General features: G+C 48.7%; 1 protein-coding gene across 9 annotated transcripts in view; it reads left to right on the top strand.

Moving 5' to 3' along the window:
- CIT (citron rho-interacting serine/threonine kinase) overlaps window positions 1-20,140 on the top strand; it is a 177,282-nt gene that overhangs the window by 120,256 nt on the left and 36,886 nt on the right. For all 9 annotated transcript variants that reach the window (XM_062181903.1, XM_062181905.1, XM_062181904.1 and 6 more), the window contains 4 exons: window positions 7,222-7,275; window positions 15,114-15,311; window positions 15,745-15,938; window positions 19,985-20,120. In XM_062181903.1, coding sequence (XP_062037887.1) covers window positions 7,222-7,275; window positions 15,114-15,311; window positions 15,745-15,938; window positions 19,985-20,120 — 582 coding nt within the window. The remainder of the gene's footprint in view (window positions 1-7,221; window positions 7,276-15,113; window positions 15,312-15,744; window positions 15,939-19,984; window positions 20,121-20,140) is intronic.

Below are 20,140 nucleotides of genomic sequence, written 5' to 3'. Positions count from 1 at the left end.
CAGTGTACCTGCCAACCAGATGGGCACACTCCTGCCTGCCGGTCAGGGTGTCCTCCCCTGTGGGCTGGCCATAATGCAGCTGATTGGACTGAGTGGTTTTACATCCTGACTCAACTTGGATGCTGTCCCCATCTCCATCAGTGAACATCTCTAGAGATGTCTTAGAGCAAGAGTATGCCTATAGGTGGCTGTGCATGTTCATTGCTTATGACTTACCTGGCTTAAAAGTAATTTAAAAGTGAAAGTTTTTTAATTTTTTACTTTGAAAGGCAGAGCCACAGAGAGAGGCCTTCCATCCCCTGATTCAGTCCTCAAAGGCCACATGGCAGGGGTTAGGCCAGGCAGGAGCCAGGAGCTGCTGCTGCTTTTTATTTTTTAAGATTTATTTTATTTATTTGAAAGAGTTATAGAGAGAGAGGTGGAGACAGAGAGAGAGGTCTTCCATCGACTGGTTCACTCCCAAATGGCCACAATGGCTGGAGATGGGCCAATCTGAAGCCAGGAGCCAGGAGCTTCTTCTGGGTCTCCCACATACATGCAGGGTCCCAAGCCCCTGGGCCATCTTCCACTGCTTTCCCAGGCACGTCAGCAGGGATCTAGATTGGAGCAGCTGGGTCTTGAACCTGCGCTCATCTGGAATACCAGCATTGCAGGTGGCAGTTCCACATGCTAATCCACAACGCTGGTCCCCCTCTTTCTAAAAATTTTTATAAAAAGATTTATTTATTTGAAAGGCAAAGTTATATATAGACGGAGAGGAGAGAGATATCTTTTATCTTTTGTTTCACTCCCCAAATGGCTGCAACAGCCAGGGCCAGGCCAGACTGAAGCCAGGAGTCTGGAATTCTATTTATGTGTCTATCATGGTAGCAGGGTCCCAAGCTCTTGGGCCATCTTCTGCTGCTTTCCCAGGTGCATTAGCAGGAAGCTGGATCAGAAGCAGAGCAGCGGATTCCAACTGATTCTCCAATGTGGGATGCTGACATGGCAGGCAGCTGCTTAAGGCACTGCACCACAATGCTGGCTCCTAAAACAGCTTCATCTTTAAAAATTGTTGACTGTTGTTGAGCTTAGGGAGCCCAATGTGTGCACCATGTCAGGAATGCAATCTGACAGTGTCAGGGTCCTTGTGGGACCAGTCAGGGACCTGGTGGCTTCTGGGATTCTGGAAATTCCGAGTAACTTCTGTATGGAAAGTGCTCATGCGTTCTAGATTTTTGTAGGACTTATACCCAGGTCAGAGGCCAACTGCAAGCTTAAGTCCCATCATCCCTGTAAGTGTGCTCATCAGAAAGATGCCACTTACCCCAAGTGTTTGGTTTGGGGAAAAAAAGAAATCACAGTATCCCTGGTTATATCCTGCTTTGTCTCAGAATGGATTGACAGCAGTTTGGGAAGATGCAAAACAGTAAAGCAGGAAACAGGAAGAAAGAAAAGGCATTGGGGGTGGTGGTGGAGAATGGCGATGAGAATGGAATTGTGTTCGAGAGTGCACGCCAAGAAGGCTTATATATTTGCGGGAGCTGGGTGCGTGGAGAGGGAGACAGACTGCGTTGCTGGAGGGAGACACTAAATGTCAGCACCGACTATATTTAATGCATTGTGTTTGTATATTAATATCTCCCCTCTGTATGCACACCCAAGCTCTGGAGGGAAGAGAAAGAGACATCAGTGATTTAATCCATGTTTAATGAGCCCTGTCTGTGTGCCCTAATGCTGTGTCTTCTGCCTTTCCTCCCCCAGGGGATTGGCCCGTAATTCCTCAAATCCTTTTACTTTGGAGCAGCCAAGAAGGACACATTGATCTAGCTGCTCTGTTGGAACCTGGGAGGGGAGGTGCCATGTATCTTAGCCTGGCCCTGTTTGGAAAGAGGAGGATGGAAAACAGAGCATGTGTCACCACTGTTTATCTGTGGGGAAATTACTCCCTTCAGTCCTGTCTTGCTGCTGGTTGGCATGTTCTGTCTAGTGGCTGCTAGCAGCCCAGCTCAGCAGCAGGTCACGACTTAATTTAGTGGGATGACATCACTGCCTTTGAGCATCTTCAAAAAAAAAAAAAAAAAAAAAAAAACAAGAAACCCCTCTCGATCTAGAAAGTGGCACTCAACCGAGTACCTGGAAGACAGGGCTCGTTTGCAGTGATGGCAGCCGAGCCTCAGTCAAACAGCTGTTTTGTGAGCCCATCCTGCAGGCATCCACACCGAGCCGCAGTTCAGTGCTGAGGCTGTGTGCTGCACCTCCCTCCCCTCTTGACGTTCGTAGGCCTGGTTACAGCCAGCATGTGGTGGTTGCCTGGGTGGCTCATTTGCACTGGCTCCAAAAAAATGTATTTTTGAAGAAAAAGAGAAAATGGTCACAAATTCAATACGTCCCTGTTCTCTCATTGTTTGGGGCCCAGGTTCTGAGCCAGCGCAAGCATCCATCAAATCAAACCAGCCAGACCTAAAATGATCTCCTGCCGGGTTTGTGAGCTCCACAGCAGACTGATCAATAAAAGGCCATGGTCAAGTGGACTCTTCCACTGCTTAATTTTAAGAGGCTTCCACCTCCTGGCCTGGGAAAGGAGCAGTCACCTGCTTTGGCTTCCCGCCTCCAGGCCGAATTGGGTGGTGCCCAGTTGCAGGGCTCCACTGCAGAGGCTTGGCAAGGGCAGCTGGGAGGCCACTGTTAGCCTTCCTAGTTCCCACTTTACCAATCCAGCCAGTGCCACTTGCACTGGAACTGACGGCCATCCAAAAGCCAATGAAGGTAGAGACCAGCCAGAGAGTCAGATTTAAACAGGAGCATGCTTCAAGAGACTTTGTTATCTATTGGTGGGAAAGAGTGTCCTGCCTGGACTTGATGTTGAAGGCCCTGTGTAATCTCTTCGGATAAGGAAGAGCATTTGAGCCTGCATCTGATCTGAGTGATCTGAGCATCACTCTGAATGGGGCTGCCTGGCACCCTGGGTACACCCACGAGGCCTTAAGGACATGTTTTGTGTTTCTGTCTGCTGTGTTCTCGGACTGATTTGGTCAAAGCAGTCATAGAATAATCAAGAGTCAAGGGCTGGAGACAGTAGCGACAGGACTCCTCCTCCCTGCAAGCGCGATTGTGGGATCTCAAAGGCATCTTCTTGCATGTGGTGAAAACATCAATCGCAGCACACTCATTTTCTCACATAATAACGAGCCTTGTATTTAATTAGTAAGACACTGGCATGATAAGCAGAATGTGACATCAGGGCACGTAAGGTGACAGATTGGCTTGGTGCCTGCAGTCAGCAGGTGACGGGAGGCTGGGAAGGCTGCATTCTGGAATTCTGGCTGGGGATCCCAGAAGGGGGCCGACAGCTGCACCCTGCTGTCCACCCCACAGTTCTGCCAGTATTTCCTCTCATTGAGGCTGCACTGTAGTTCGCTGTCTTCCTCTGGTAGCTCCACTTAGAACTAACAGAGGCACACACACTCCCAGAAGAGAGTATCTCTGGGATTTGGGTAAGACCCACGTTTCTCTTTGTTACCACCCAGCTCCCAGGTCAGTGGTCGGCAAGGGGTCTGTGGACCACTACAGGGGTCCCCAAGGTCAGACCGTTTTCACCATCCTACCTGGATGCCATTTGTCGTTTCCCACTGTGTTCACCGTTGCACTGATGCCACCAAAAGCAATGTCATTGTTACTTTCTTTTAAAAAAATCTGTTTTACCTTTTAGTTTGGTAAATGTAACTCACATAAACAAAAGCTCTTCATCATTTTTAAGAGTATAAATATTGATTCTTCGTAACACCTGGTACCTAATTGGCTCTCAGATATCCCACTGAAAGAACCTAGAGCTTGTTTTATCATTTTACTCTCCTTGTTTATTTTTTTTTGTCTGTTTTTGTTTTTAGAGAAAGCATGTGTGCCTCAACATTTTCCTGCTCAGATCAATTCCGTAGTCATTAAGCGCTTGCTGTGTCTCTGGCAGCCATGCAGGGGGCAGGTGCGTGCGTGCGTGTGTGTGTGTGTGTGTGTGTCACAGTCATGACTGGGAGGCTGGAGTGACTGTGGTCTGTTACCCCTCCTGTCAGAGAGGACCGCCATCTGATGCCGTGAAGTGGCCCAGCGGCCTGCAATGGTCCACTTGAACAGAAATGAGTCTGCATCAGCAATGAAATTTCGGATGCCAGTGGGGCCACCAGCGGTGTAGTGGGCTTTGGAAGCTCTGCTGTTAAGAAGGAAGTAGGACATTCTAAGGATGTGGCCCAAGGGTCCGTCCCTGTCTTAGGATCACTGCCTGTGCTTGCTTTGAAGGCATCGAGTCCACTCTGGTTTCTCTGCTTCCGTCTTGGAGACATTTCACACCAAATAGTCATTTAGTGCTGGGGTTTGTAGCAAGCAGGCTAACTTCAGTCTGTTGCCTGCTTTCTGTACATAAAGTTTTATTGAAACACAGCCACAGTCTTGAGTTTACAGACTGTTGGTCATCTTTTGCTCTATGAGAACAGAGTTGAATAGTTCTGATGGAGACCAAATGGTCTGCAGGCTGAAAATACTACCTGACCCTTTAAGGAAAAGGTTGCTGACCCCTGACCTGGAGTTAACACAGGGGCCTTGTTATTCCTCCAGGAAGAATCCTTGCCTTGGGGGGTTGGGTGGTCCTGGGGGCCAGGCTGCTGACTGCTCACAGGGGAAGTTGCAACAGCAGTTGCAGGTCTCAGCCAAGCTCTTACTTGAAACAAATGGTGTTCTGACCCCATCACGTTAACACTCCTCTCATTGTTACTAGGGAGAAAGCAGATAGGTATTTTTGGGGGAAAAAAAATTATGACTTCTTAAATTTACCCTTAAAAATAAATACAGGCTAATTATTTCAGAAGTTTATTCTAAACCAAAAATTTTAATTTATAGCTCTGTCTGTGAGTCTTTTTGTTTTATCCTTTTTTCCAACGTTGTTTTGTGTAGCTCCAGATTTGTGGATGTCATTTTGCCTCTGCATAAAGGACTTCTTTTAATGTTCCTTATAGCACAGGTCTGCTGGTGACAAATTCCTTCAGCTCTTGTGTGTCTGAGAAAGTCTTTATTTCAGCTTCATTTACCCTGGGTATTTTTGCTGGGTATAGAATTCTAGGTTGCCCGGTTTTTCTCCTTTTGTGTGTGTGTGTGTGTGTGTTTTGGTTTTTTTTCTTTGTTTTCCTTTCAGTACACCAATCAGGAAGTCCTTTTGCTTATCTTTCCAAGAGAGATCTCAGTTCCAGTTGCTGATCTGTGTTTGCTCCCCTCCTACTCCAAGCCTCCATTACCCTCTGCTTGAACCACGACCTCCTCACTGGTTTCTCGCCTTTGTACTTTTGTTCTGTTTTGATCCAAGTTGTCCTGCAACATCCACGATGATCCTAAAACGACAATCAGATCTTGTTGCTCCCCTCCTTAAAACCCTCTGTTGGTTTCCAATTTCATTTCGAATGAAACCCACGCTCTTTACTGGACCTTCAGGATTCTTGGTCCCTGCCTCCCTCTCTGTAATTACCTTTGGCTACCTTTTAACGTTGTTACTGTGCTCTCTCAGAGATTGTCTGGCTACTGCCCAATAGAAGAACATCCATTTTATTAGCAATCTAATGAAATAGAGTATATACAAGGGGACTTTGAAAGGTTCATGGAAAATTTGCATAATCTCTTTATTCCATTCTGCCATAAACTTAACCATGTTTCCTCTATTTAATAGGCACACACACACACACACACAGAGAGAGAGAGAGAGCAAGAGCCGTCTTCCATCCACTGGTTAACTCCTAGATGTCCACAATGACTGGGACTGGGTTAAGGCAGAAGCCAGAAGCTGGGAACTCAATCCAGGTCTCCCACGTGGGTGACAAGAACCCAATTACTTGAGCCGTCACCTGTTGCCTCCCAGGGCCTGCATAAGCAGAAAGGTGGAATCAGGAGCTAGAGCCAGGAATTGAACCTACGCACTTGAATATGGGATGTGGGTACCTCATCCATGGCTAACTGCTCACTCTCTCATGAACTTTGGAAGCCCCTCGTGGTCTGTATTTGCTCGATTCTGAGATACCTGAAAGCAGGCTGTGTCTTGCATATGTCCATATCCTGTCATAGTGTAGGTGACAGTACCTTTCTCCTTGATGTCCTGTACAACAGTGATGGGTCTTGCAGTTGACAGCCACCTAACTTTGATGAATTGTGGTATCTGAAGCAAACGTTTCCTATTACAGTGCTCACCTTTAGGACCCAAGCCACATTCTGGTGTTTTCTCTTTATTCTACTTCATTGGCTACAACAAACCAGGAACAAGGAAAACAAACAACTCGGCTGCCATGCTTGTTGGGGGGGTCACAGCGTGAAGTCTGGAAAATCTGCTGAAGCCACTCAGCCGTTTTGTTGTTCATCAGATGCACCAAACCCCCTCTTGCCTCAGGGTCTTCGCAAATGCTGTTCCCTCTGCCACCTCCTGTTCTTTTCCTGACTGGCTCCCTGTCCTGGGAGCTTCAGGTTAAAAGTCACCTCTTCCAGGAGGCCCTCCTGTTCTACCCCCACCTCAGTAAGTGCTTGTTCAGTCTCATTCTCTTTCACCAGCCTCCATTTGTTTCCGTCAGGGTGATTGCCCCGTGTGTGCGCTCACTTCCTATCTTGCCCCCTAGAGTGAAGGTGTAGGTCGTGTCTGCCGCTTTCCTTCCACGGCAGCCGGCACGTGGGATGTGCTCAAAAAATGCTTGTCAGGTGAACAGGCCTTGGAGAAAGACTGCTTACTTCAAGATCGGTGTAGGGTTTGGGGAATCTCGGAAGCTTTTGATTAAAAAAAAAAAAATTCCCTGCTTTGTCCTGCCTGTTGTCCTGTGTGTATGTGTGCGTGTTAGAGGGAGGAAAATTACTCATTTTCACAATGGGAGTGGGACAAATAAAGGAGAGGAAGAGCTTCAGGCTTTGTTGCTTCCTGCCCCCTCCCCAGCTTTCTCCCAGTAGTGCCTCGGCGTTAATAGGTATGTTCAAAATATTTGTACAGGGTGTGCATGTGTGGTCTAAATAGTTAAGTGTTACAAACACAGCGTCCTGTGTTCTTCTACCTTATTTCCGATGTCGGCGCTGACTTGGTTAATGAGTCCTTTAAGAAACGGACGCTGGGACTGCTGCAGCAGCATCCTTGGCTTCCCAGGCAAATTGCTGTTCTCTGTGCTTGACCCGTAGCATGTAGGATTGTATTCTACCCTATGAAAAATTTATAATCAACTTCTTACCTTTTAGGCACATAGAGATGAAATCCAGCGCAAATTTGATGCCCTTCGTAACAGCTGTACTGTGAGTATTAATTCACCAAAGATGATTAAAATCACACGGATCTCAAACAGGGAAGGAGAAGGGGACAGCTCTTCGTAATGCCACTGACTGATTTTTTTTTTTTTGTGCACACCTGCAGCTTAGGTTGGATAATGCAATCAGACAGTTCGGAACTTTTTGAGCCCTCGATAATATGTTTTACAGGGTTCTGCCATTTTGAAAAAAAATTGCACCCTTTCCTTATCTCTAGGAGGAAGATGGTTGGGATGGTCAAATGGCTCTCACTGTGGAGCCACTGGTAGGTTTTAGCAGCTGCAACAGAATCCCGTGGTGGCTCGCCCCTCTTTCCCTAACGTGGAGGGTCAGGTACCAGACTTGGTTGCCAGTGCAGTGGTGGCTGTGGGGCCTCCCAGCTGCCCCTGCAGGCAGGAAAGTCAAGTTAGTTCTTCTGCTGAGGCCCTAGGAATGTTAACTTCCAAACAGGCAAAATCTGGCTTCTTCAAATTCTGGGACTCTGGGTGATGATTTTAAAAAAATTTATTTTCATTTATTTCAAGGGCGGAGAGAGAATGAGATATTCAAACAGATCGACTGATCTTCTACCCAGTGGTTTATTCCCCAAATGCCTGCAGTTGCCAGGGGTAGGCCAGTCTTAAGCCAGGAGCCAGGAACTCCATCCGTGTCTCCCATGTGGGTGGCAGGGACCCAGCCATTTGAGCCGTTCGTTAACTGATACCTCTCAGAGTGTGCATCAGCAGGAAGTTAGATTGGAAGCAGAGCCACGACTTCACCCCAGGCAGTCTAAGATGGGCTGTAGGTGTCCTGAGCATGTTGTCACCATAGAGTGCTTGCCCAGGGTGAGCAAATTGATCTAGGCAGACATGTATTTTTTTTTTAGCCGATAGGCATGATCTCTAGATGGTCTAACAGGGTGTGTGGAATCAGGGTGTTTTTGATAAACACAAAGGGCTGCAGAAGGCCCTTTTCAGAAGATGGGCATCGTATCCTTAGTCATGGTTTCACCTCTTTCCTTTGGTCTTCTCATCACTTTCTTGCTTTCTTAGCCCTCGGTGATACCATCCTTGTTAATAATATTTGCATCTGTAAATTTCCAGAAGCACCCCGCCCACATACATACTTTATTTCCTTGTGATGAGTTCTTTGTTCCTTTTTAGTAACTATAATTGGGACCCTAAGTCCTGACAGTACAAGAGTTTGTCACAACGTTTGTGGAAGCATGGACTTGAAAGATCCCAAGGTTGTGATGCAAAAAAGGTTAAAAATCCATGAATAGCTTTTTCTTCATACAGTTTCCATCAACTTTTTTTTTTTTAAAGATTTATTTATTTGAAGGGCAGAGAGAGAGAGACAGAGATAGATGTCTTCCATCTGCTGGTTCACTCCCCAGATGGGCGCAACAGGCAGGGCTAGGCCAGGCTGAGGCCAGGAACCAGGAGCTTCTTCTGGGTCTCCTACATGGGTGCAGGGGCCCAAGCCCTTGGGCCATCTTCTGCTGCTTTCTCAGGTGCAATAGCAGGGAGCTGGATCAGAAGTGGAGCAGCTGGGCTACCAACCGGTGCCCCTATAGGATGCTGGCACTGCAGGTGGTGGCTTAATCCATTACACCACAATGCCAGCCCCTCCTTGAACTTTCCGAGGACTGAGTCTATGGTTTTTCCTTAATGTGGGTTTGGAATGAATACAGCAAGATGCACAGCACCAATCCTAAGCTTAAAGCCCGACAGCATATCTACAGGCTTGGACAGCTGTGTAGACATGTCACGGATGAAGATGCAGTGTTTTCAGCCCCCAGAAGACTCCCTGTATCCCCTTGTCATCAGCATCCTTTGTCCAATGGGTGACCACTGTTCTGCCCTCTGATGCCACGGGTTAGTCTTGCCTGTCCTTGAACTTCTTATAAATACAATTATAGCGGATGTGATCTTTTGGATGTAGTCTTCGTTTCTTCCTTGTCTATGAGGTTCCTGTGTGTCGTTGCATTGTCACTAATTTGTTCTTTTTTGTCACTGTGCAGTGTTTCCAGTATATGCATACAACTGTAGATTACTCATTCATTGTCCCGTTTATGGACATTTGGATTGTTTCCATGACGAATAAGACTGTTAGGAAATGCTCTTGACCAAGGATTTTGGCAGGGCTGTAAGTGCTTGTTTCTGTTTGTGGGTATACCCGAGAGTGCAAGGACTAGGCCATGAGCTGTGCTGATGGGGCTCTGCAGGTAGATGTTTGGTCTGGATTTCCTGATGTGGTGGTTGGATTAGGACCAGCCTGGACCAGTGTGACAGTTGGTGTCCTCCTCCTCCCCTCCCTTCCTTCCAGAGCTGGGGGTTCTGTTCCTGTGCTAGTTTTCTTGTTTTGCACAGAGCTCTTTGCTTACATTCCACACATGCTCAGAGTGGCATCCTTTCCTGACAGTGATGTTTTTATATTACCAGTTTTTCCTGACATAACCTTGGATATGTTTTCAATGCAGACATCAGTAATCCTGTCACATACAACTGGAGTTCTCTTTTTTCCTTTTTTAATCTTTTGGCATTAGAAAAAAAAAAAAACAACTCTTTTCTGCAGCTATGTGTGGTTTAATTGGTGTACGTTAAACCAGTACAACAGTCAGAATAAGGAACATAACCATTACCCTCAGATTCCTCCTGGTGCCCCTCAGGAATCTGCTCTGCCCCCCAGTTTTTAAATTGGTAGCTTCGTTTTCATGGAACATGTCAATATAGAGAACGAATTTGGTTTCTTTGTTAACTTATGTAACTTTTAAGTTCTCTCAATTTGGTTTTTCTGGAACAGTGACTTCTAATCTTGCTTTGCTTCCCTCTGGTGTTCAGTGGTGAAGACTCTGGGTAGGAGGGCTTTCTGGAGTTGGGGGGAGCCTGAGACAGTGACTGCCCCCCCCCCCAGTTGACCTAGAACAGCTGAAGTGGTTGGTTGAGTCAGGCAGACTGAGTTCATGTTATTAATTGGTTTCTTGGTAACGTATGTGATGTGATACTCCTAAGCCTCCATTTCTTCATCTGTAATATGGGGATAACGTTGTATATCCTCAATTTGAATACACCATTGATTGTGTGATGCATAATTTAAGGACTGCTCTTTGGGGGCTGGGTGAGGGAAGAGATAGCTTCTTTGTCCCAACGTGCCTTCAAACTTCAGAAACAGTAAGACTTAGGAAACACTGAGTCATAGAGTCTGGTAATAACACCTGCCTCCTAGGATTCTTACAGGAATTAAGTGAGGTGGTGCATGCCCAGGGCTTGCACAGGGCCTGCACAGTACTGGTTACTACTGTAATTCTATTGGGCTTCTAGTATAGTCTGGATTGAAAACCAGCTCTGCTACTTTAAAGAGTTTGAAACCACTGCCTCAGCCTCAGAGCAACATTTGGCCACAGTAGCAGGTCTCAGTTACACTTTGGCAAGTTCAAGGCCCCTTGGAAGAGCGAGGTGGGAGGTGGGCATTCCCTTCAGTTGGTGCTGTCCAAGGTTGTGTCTGCTAGGAGACGACACTTTCATTACTAGTGGGAACTCTCTTAACGACCGAGAGGAGCTCCCAGCTAGCAGAAAGCTCATGGACCGTGAGCTTTCCAAGCTCAGACCATTTCTCTATTTTGAAGAGCTTTAAAAAAAGGATTTGATTCAATCTGGCACCTAAAGCCCTACCTAAGTCTGTTTTAGAGGGGAGTTGGTGGGCAAACATATGACACAGCTTTAATTATGAATCAATCTGTCAGCTATAAGATTAAAAATAAATAATATGCAAATAGCTGCCTTCAGGAAAGATCTAGGCATTAAAATAGGACTTCAGTCGGGTGTGTTTAGCCTGATGCTCATTATCCACCCGGACCTCTGCCTAGTAACTTTCCCCTGCCATTCTCCCAGGAGACACAGGAGACTGACCTCTGCCTCTCAGGATGGCGAGGTTTGCATGACAGCCTTTGAAAGCAACAGACAGTTCCAAACAAACATCTTTTTTTTTTTTGACACTGACAGTAGATAATTTTTTATATCCTTATTCTCTGTTAGAACTGCACAAGATCTATCTGTGCAAATGCAGATACAAAAGTTCTGTTGGTTCATCTTTGCATCCTCTCTTCTTGGAGTTGAACTGTTCACAGCCTCATAATGTAGTCTGTTAATAAACAGATCACTTGTGGAAACAAGGAGAAAATATTCCCACGGCCACAATACACACCTAAGAATCCTCTTTGCACACTACCTGGTTCAACTTCAAGGAGGGTCTTCATGAGAGGTGAATATGACCTACTGCGTCATTTCCGGTTTCAAGGGTCTGCAACAAGAGTGGAATAAACACATCTCTCTCTGTTTGAGAGAGGCAGTCCAGCATGGGGGAAGAGCACAGGTTCTTGATCTTCAGAGCTGGGTGTGAATTCTGGCCTTGCTAGTTACTAGTGGTGTAACCTTGGGCAGGTTACTTAGCTGCCTGGTTGCCCCAGTTCTCTTCTATAAAATGGGAATAAAATAATAGCTACCTTGAAGGACAGTTGTGAAGATTGCCTTTGACTATAAACACTTTTTAAGCCAGGAAGACCATTAACACTGCCTGTGTCTCAAGTCCGTTTCATAATTGGCAAACCCAGTGATGTGTGGGCGGGTGGGGGAGGGGGCCAGCATCCCGGAGCTCCAAGCAGGGTCACAGGCTAAATGTGGTCAGGCTGCAGCGCACAACGCATTACAAAGCTGAATGAGTTAAAACGCTTCAAATCCCTGCCTGGACACTTCATACAGACACATCGTCCTCCTCTTGTCAAGTGGGAAAAATAGACACGATGACCAAATATAGAACCAGCAGTCACAGGCTGGAAATAGAAATCAGGCACGAGAGCCCTTGAGAGCCGGGTGACAACACTGAAGCGGAAGGACCCTTCCCACTGCAGTGGGCACATCTCAGTTGAAGTGAGAGTAATAACCCTTCAAAAAATGTTTATGTATTTCCAAATACTTGAAAGGCAGAGAGAAAGAGGCAGAGAAAGGGAGATCTTCCACCCTCGGGTTCATTCCCCAAATGCCCACAACAGTTAGGGCTGGGTCAGGCCAAATCCAGGAGGCTGGAACTCAGTCTGAGTCTCCCGTGTCAGTGACAAGGGCCCAAGCCCTTGAGCCATCACCTGCTGCCTCCCAGGGTGTTCAGTAGAACGAAGCTGGAATCCTGAGTGGAGCTGGGACTCGAACCCTGCAACTCTGTTATGGGGTGTGGGCATTGCAAGCTGTGGCTAAACCCACTGTACCACAACACTCACCCTGAGAAAATTAACCTTGACGCCTCCTTCACTTTTTCCAAGTGTTTCCTCTTTAGAATTACATAATCTAATTTTGGGAGAAATGGAAGAAGTGACAGAAATGGGCTCAAAATAAAATGCATATTTTTTTTCATGAAACAAAATGAGTGGTTATCCAAAGGCTCAAATACCTTTGTTAAGTAAATCATTTAGTCTTATGTGAATTGGTTTCTTGTTGTCCTTTTGTTCCCCCAAGAGGCTTTAAAAATGAAGCATCTTTGTCATTCACTTTTATTCCTTGTGTTTCCCATGATCCATTAAGGTCAAATAATGTGCAAAAAATGAAAACAGATAAAATAGTAAATTACCTATTATCTAGTAAGTGAGCTTCCATGTGATAGATGGAAAAGCCTACCTAGCAACATTTGAGATGGCTTAACTGGAGTTCCAGAATCCGTTTGATAGCCAGTTTGCCTTAGTCTTCTTGTTTTCCTTCAGGAAAGAGGTAGAGGGAAGCACAGTGGTTACATGGAGACATATATAGGATGCAGTGAGGGGTCAGAGTGGTGCCGTTAGGGGGTTAAGTGGACACCTACAACACTGGCTTCCAATCCAGCTCCCTATTAATGCATCTGGGAAAGTGGTGGAAGATGGCCCAAGTACTTGGGCCCCTGCACCCACATGGGACCCCGGGAAGAAGCTCCTGGTGCCTAAGCTGGCCCAGCTCCAGCCATTATGACCATCTGGGGAGTGAACCAGCATATGGAAGATGTCTCTCTCTTGCTCTCTCCAATTCCGCCTTTCAAGTAAATCTTAGTTGTTTTTTTTTTTTTTTTTAAGGATACAGTGTATCATAATAGAATCGGTTTACTACATATAGGAAGCAAATCAGTTGAATCAGTGGGTGTTATTTATTCCTTGTTTCTGATTTTAGGAGACTTAATGATGTCATGGACAGATGATAGAGGTGCCCAATGGGGCATCGCTGTCTGCCAGGAGTGATGAATGTATAGTTCTCTTCCTGTGTTTTTTAAGATTTATTTTTACTTATTTGAAAGGCACAGTTAGAGGGAGAGGCAGAGCGGGAAATCTTCCATCCACTCGTTCACTCTCCAAATGGCTGCAATGGCCAGGCTGAAGCTAGGAGCTTCATCTGGGTCTCCCACGTATGTAGGGACCCAAGCACTTGGGCCATCCTCTGCTGCTTTCCCAGGCACATTAGCAGGAATCTGGATTGGAAATGGAGCAGCCAGAACTCAAACTGGTGCCTTATGGGATGCTGGTGCTGCAGCTAGTGGCTTAACCCACTGGACCACAGTGCTAGCCCCTCTTCCTTTTTCCCTGATAAAATGTTTAGCTAAGCATCTGCTCAAATAGCGTGTATTCCCCCTCTTGTAGCTAACACATTAGTGTAACTAATACATTAGGAATTCACACGGTTTTTAATGTTGAGAAAACAAACTCCCAGGCTGCTTAAGACATTGAAAAACCATCAGCTCAGTTAACAAAATGGAAAGATGTATTTCCTGAGCCACATTCAACAAATGTGCTTAACTGATGTTCTTTAATTATATGCCCAGGAGGATTTTTTTGTAATTAATATTCAAAGGGGGTTAAAATAGGGAACTGTGAAAATAATGGTAGAATTTCATAAAGTAGGTCTGCTCTAGGTTTGAAATTGGAAACAATTAATAACCATAGGTTTAAGAGGCATTTCCTTTTAATTTGCGTTTTTCTGTTATGCAAAATTGAATCTACTGCCTGTGCACCTCATTCCAACTATTATTAGAAAATTGCCCTTAAATTTCCAAAGTATTATATATGAAAGCTCTCTGCAAGCACTGACACAGAGCCTCAGCCAAGAGAATGAGAAAGCCAAATGCAAGGAAATTGAAATCATTCTGCTATCGAGCAGGGAAATAATTTAACAAAACCAGATTAAATCACTCAATAAAGCCACCGCTTCATATACGTGGATTCCCATTTTCTGAGAGCTAATCGTATAGTGAAATCCGCTAAAGTGACGCGGATCACGGGGTTGTATTTTCAGGGTCATTCTGAGTTTCCCTTTAGTTTCTCTCTTCTTTGTTGCATGAGATTAAATTTATTGCTTGTGATTAAAATAACTGCAATGCCCTTGGCTGTCAGTCTTCCTTGATAAGAACTTTATTTTGCTGTCTAAGACTTTGGTCATCTCCAGTGACAACGTCCCAGAGGTGACATCGGGCATTTTTAGCTTCCTTAGCTGGTTATATCAGGCTACCTCTCCTCTTTCCTTGATTTGCACTTCCCACCTTAGATTGTTGTCCATCAACTTGATCTCACCGGAAGTGGCCCCTTCGATCACTTTTGATTGATCTGCCTTTGCCATGTTTCCCAGGAGTGTCCCTAGTTAGAGAGGAACCACGACTTTCCCCTTTTCTACCACTGCATGCCGAGTGGGTGGGCGTGGGAGCATGGGTTGGCTCTCCCAGTCGGGTGAGCTGCGCGTTGATCGCCAGCGTCACGTGGGCCCAAAGATCTACAGCTCTAGAAGCAACTCCTCACTCACGGTGAGCTTGCTTCGGCACGTAACCGGGTTCCTCCCCTCTTTCAGGTCATCACAGACCTGGAGGAGCAGCTGAACCAGCTGACTGAGGACAACGCCGAACTCAACAACCAGAACTTCTACTTGTCCAAACAACTCGATGAGGCTTCCGGTGCCAACGACGAGATTGTCCAGCTGCGGAGTGAAGTGGACCATCTGCGCCGGGAGATCACGGAGAGAGAGATGCAGCTCACCAGCCAGAAGCAAGTAAGGAGGGTGGATGGGGCAGTGAGGTCCCTGGAGCACTTCAGCCAGTTTTAGAAGGAGTGCCTGATGTGTTCTCCCAAGGGCTGCAAGACCAAGTCCTGCTCAGCAAAGGGGCTCTTTTCACAGTCGTGTCATGTTTCCAAGGCTTTGGGGCTCTTCAAAGTATAGAGTTGTTCTTAATTTTGATTTAAACAAACTTAAAATCAAATGCTTTGGAAGGCCGGTGTGAGCATTTGATCTTTAAGTGCGGTCACTTCCCCCAGGCCTTGCTTTGGGTTCTGCCTCTTAAGATGCCCACAGCAGTGGCTCTCGATGCATTCCTCACTGGCAAGAAACCATCGCAGACAGTAGTTAGAAACCTGTACTTTTCTGAAACTGAGCCGATGAGCTCCTCATTTGCATCAAGGCGCATCTTAGTGGTACTGATTTGCAGACGATGGAGGCGCTGAAGACGACCTGCACGATGCTGGAAGAACAGGTCATGGATCTGGAGGCCCTGAACGACGAGCTGCTGGAGAAGGAGCGGCAGTGGGAGGCCTGGAGGAGCGTCCTCGGCGACGAGAAGTCCCAGTTCGAGTGTCGAGTTCGAGAGCTCCAGCGCATGCTGGACACCGAGAAGCAGAGCAGGTGGGATTCCCTGTCTGTAGACAGCCGTGACCGGCACCTGCGGCAGGCGAGCAGTGCACCAGGGGACCAGCTGTCCCAGCTTGCCCGGGGCACAAGACTTTCAGTGCCCAAACTGGGAGACTCCTGAGCAAACCATGCTGGACTGGTCATCCTAGCTGTGGACGTGGCAGTTGATGCCAAGGCAGTGGCTGCTGTCCTGAGTGGAGGGGCTGGGAGTTAGGACAGACAGCTCAGGGCTTTCTGTGCAGAGCCACTGTCATGAGGTTTCCTACGGCGGCCACGCCAGACCATCGCTGCTTTAACATTGGCCAGGTCTTGTGCCCATCTTCCCTCTATACTCGGGCTGGGTGATTCTTTGTGGTGGGGCCCGGGCTGTGCACTGTAGGGGACTGAGCATCAGCCCTGCAGCCATTGTTCGAAGTTGTGACAACCAAAAACATCTCCAGACGGTGCTCCCAGTGTCCCCTGGCCGGGGGCAAAATTGTCCCCAGCGGGGAACCACTGCGTTGCCAGAAAAGTTCAGAGGTTTGCTCTTTGTTTTTCGCTGTTGTGGTGAGAAGTGGTGATGAGTTCAGGCAGTTTCTTCCCCCTGCCTTCCCACTGCCCTAGCACAGCAGATGTCCCCGCCGGATCTCAGATCTGCCGAGGCTCAGGGTGTGCCCTGCATAGCCCAAGGGTGCCATTCGCATTGAAGACAGTTTTACAGCTCAGGACAGGAGAGTGTCTTGTTCTAACAGAACTGGGAGTTAGGACAGTTTACAGGTGGAAGAAAGAAACAGTCCTGAAGATGGGGCACCTTCTCCATTTGCATGGTGGCAGCTACGGGCCAGCATCAGCCCGGTGGCTTCATGTTGGCCTGGCTGACTCGTGTCCAGCCTTTGTACCCTGGCCAGTATCACCGTCCCTCTTGGGATTCTCTGGTCTCCTTGAGCACCCTAAACTACACCTGGGCATAGCTGTCCCTTTGTTTGCTCTCTGCCACATTTAGCCAGATGTGTTGGGTGAGCAACCTTAGGCTTCGCCCAGGTAACCTGGAAGAGATGAAGGCAGAAGATGAAAATGCACTTTGCACAGTCGCGCACTCAGGGTGTGTGCCGTTGTGAGGGGCTGCCGTTGGAAGGCCCTGTTCCTGCTTCCCTGTAAACCCCTGGGCTCCCCCCATTCCTCACTGTGACCTCCGGCTGCTCTCCGTCAGGTCCCTTCCCTGCGCCTTCAAGTCCGGCTCCTCCTCCGGCTGTTGCTCGAGTCCTTCAGAGATCACTTTGCACGTGGGAGACCCAAGTTGAGTTCTTGGTTCCTGGCTCTGGCCTGGCCCACTTCTGGCTGTTGTGGGCATTGGGAAGTGAACGTGCAGACAAGAGAACTCTGTTTGCCTGTCAAATAGTATGACGATGATTATAATAATGAAATACACAAGCACGCAGGGAAGATGGAATTATGGTCTGTGCTTAAGAAGGCTGCATTCATTTGCTTTCAGGTCAACTGCAAGTGATTTTTGGCTTTCCCTCATGTTGTTCTCTTTTGGTATTGTATAATATACTCACGAGGCTGGGAGCCTAGTGGAGAAGACAGACTGCACCTCATATTTACGTCTTAAGATGGAGAGGGAAGGGTGCCAGGAGAGAAATACACTCACCCTTCAATACAGGGCAGGCAGAAGAGACTCTGGGGATGGTTTTGTGGAGGACATAACGTTGAGTTTCTGCTGGGAGGCTGAGGAGTTTGTACAGGAGGGGAGGAGGGAACTGCCCATGGGGAGATTGCATGAGCCCAACTGTGGGTTAGGAGAATGGCTTGCCCACGTCGAGGGTGAGCCTGAGGTGGGGTAGGAGAATGGCTCGCCCACATTGGGGCCTGAGTGTGGGGTAGGAGAATGGCTCGCCCACGTCTTGGTGAGCCCGAGTGTGGGGAGGAGAATGGCTCCCCCACATCGGGGCCTGAGTGTGGGGAGGAGAATGGCTCGCCCATGTGGGTGGTTAGCCTGAGTGTGGGCCAGGAGAATGGCTCACCCAGGTCGGGGGTGAGCCCAAGTGTGGGGTAGGAGAATGGTTCCCCCACGTCTTGGTGAGCCCAAGTGTGGGGTAGGAGAATGGCTCGCATACGTCTTGGTGAGCCCAAGTGTGGGGTAGGAGAATGGCTCACCCAGGTCGGGGGTGAGCCCGAGTGTGGGGTAGGAGAATGGCTCGCCCACGTCAGGGCCTGAGTGTGGGGTAGGAGAATGGCTCGCCCACGTCTTGGTGAGCCCGAGTGTGGGGAGGAGAATGGCTCGCCCGTGTCGGTGGTTAGCCTGAGTGTGGGCTAGGAGAATGGCTCACCCAGGTCGGGGGTGAGCCCAAGTGTGGGGTAGGAGAATGGCTCGCCCACCTCGGTGGTTAGCCTGAGTGTGGGCTAGGAGAATGGCTCGCCCACCTCGGTGGTTAGCCTGAGTGTGGGCTAGGAGAATGGCTCGCCCACCTCGGTGGTTAGCCTGAGTGTGGGGTAGGAGAATGGCTCGCCCACCTCGGTGGTTAGCCTGAGTGTGGGCTAGGAGAATGGCTCGCCCACCTCGGTGGTTAGCCTGAGTGTGGGGTAGGAGAATGGCTCGCCCACCTCGGTGGTTAGCCTGAGTGTGGGCTAGGAGAATGGCTCGCCCACCTCGGTGGTTAGCCTGAGTGTGGGGTAGGAGAATGGCTCGCCCACCTCGGTGGTTAGCCTGAGTGTGGGCTAGGAGAATGGCTCGCCCACCTCGGTGGTTAGCCTGAGTGTGGGCTAGGAGAATGGCTCGCCCACCTCGGTGGTTAGCCTGAGTGTGGGCTAGGAGAATGGCTCGCCCACGTCTTGGTGAGCCCGAGTGTGGGGAGGAGAATGGCTCGCCCGTGTCGGTGGTTAGCCTGAGTGTGGGCTAGGAGAATGGCTCACCCAGGTCGGGGGTGAGCCCAAGTGTGGGGTAGGAGAATGGCTCGCCCACCTCGGTGGTTAGCCTGAGTGTGGGCTAGGAGAATGGCTCGCCCACCTCGGTGGTTAGCCTGAGTGTGGGGTAGGAGAATGGCTCGCCCACCTCGGTGGTTAGCCTGAGTGTGGGCTAGGAGAATGGCTCGCCCACCTCGGTGGTTAGCCTGAGTGTGGGCTAGGAGAATGGCTCGCCCACCTCGGTGGTTAGCCTGAGTGTGGGCTAGGAGAATGGCTCGCCCACCTCGGTGGTTAGCCTGAGTGTGGGCTAGGAGAATGGCTCGCCCACCTCGGTGGTTAGCCTGAGTGTGGGGTAGGAGAATGGCTCGCCCACCTCGGTGGTTAGCCTGAGTGTGGGCTAGGAGAATGGCTCGCCCACCTCGGTGGTTAGCCTGAGTGTGGGCTAGGAGAATGGCTCGCCCACCTCGGTGGTTAGCCTGAGTGTGGGCTAGGAGAATGGCTCGCCCACCTCGGTGGTTAGCCTGAGTGTGGGCTAGGAGAATGGCTCGCCCACCATTCTCCTAGCCCACACTCAGGCCCTGACGTGGATGAGCTCAGCCTCCCAGCAGAAAGTCAACGTTATGTCCTCCACAAAACCATCCCCAGAGTCTCTTCTGCCTGCCCTGTATTGAAGGGTGAGTGTATTTCTCTCCTGGCACCCTTCCCTCTCCATCTTAAGACATAAATATGAGGTGCAGTCTGTCTTCTCCACTAGGCTCCCAGCCTCGTGAGTATATTATACAATACCAAAAGAGAACAACATGAGGTCCTTCCGTGGGGGTCACTCCACCTCCATGCCCACGGAGGGTGTGCCAGTCTTGGCACAGCGTGTTCAGCCCAGTTGCATTTGGAGCTGTCTTTTCCCTTTCAGCGTTTCCAAGTGAGTACTCACAGGAGCCTTACCTTTTAAGGGCATTTTTACCCAAGGCCTAAAGTGGGTCACATCTTTGCTGGGTAAGCGGTTGGAAAGGAAGATATAATTTGGAAGTCGGAGGCAGGGTTGGGCATCTGTCCAACTCTCAGCCTGTTGAGTTGCTTGTCAGGATTATATAGGGGCCTCCACACTGCAGATCGCTGGCAACGGGAACCCTGAAGGTGGGCCTGTGTCTCTGTGGCAGGGCGAGGGCCGACCAGCGGATCACCGAGTCTCGCCAGGTGGTGGAGCTGGCGGTGAAGGAGCACAAGGCCGAGATCCTCGCTCTGCAGCAGGCTCTCAAGGAACAGAAGCTGAAAGCCGAGAGCCTCTCCGACAAGGTCAGCACTTGGCCCTCTGC

The sequence above is a fragment of the Lepus europaeus genome, chromosome 23 (genome assembly GCF_033115175.1).
Source record: "Lepus europaeus isolate LE1 chromosome 23, mLepTim1.pri, whole genome shotgun sequence".
Taxonomy (NCBI): domain Eukaryota; kingdom Metazoa; phylum Chordata; class Mammalia; order Lagomorpha; family Leporidae; genus Lepus; species Lepus europaeus.
The sequence above is the reverse complement of the archived record's forward strand: the minus strand, read 5'-3'. Positions and strand labels throughout refer to the sequence as shown.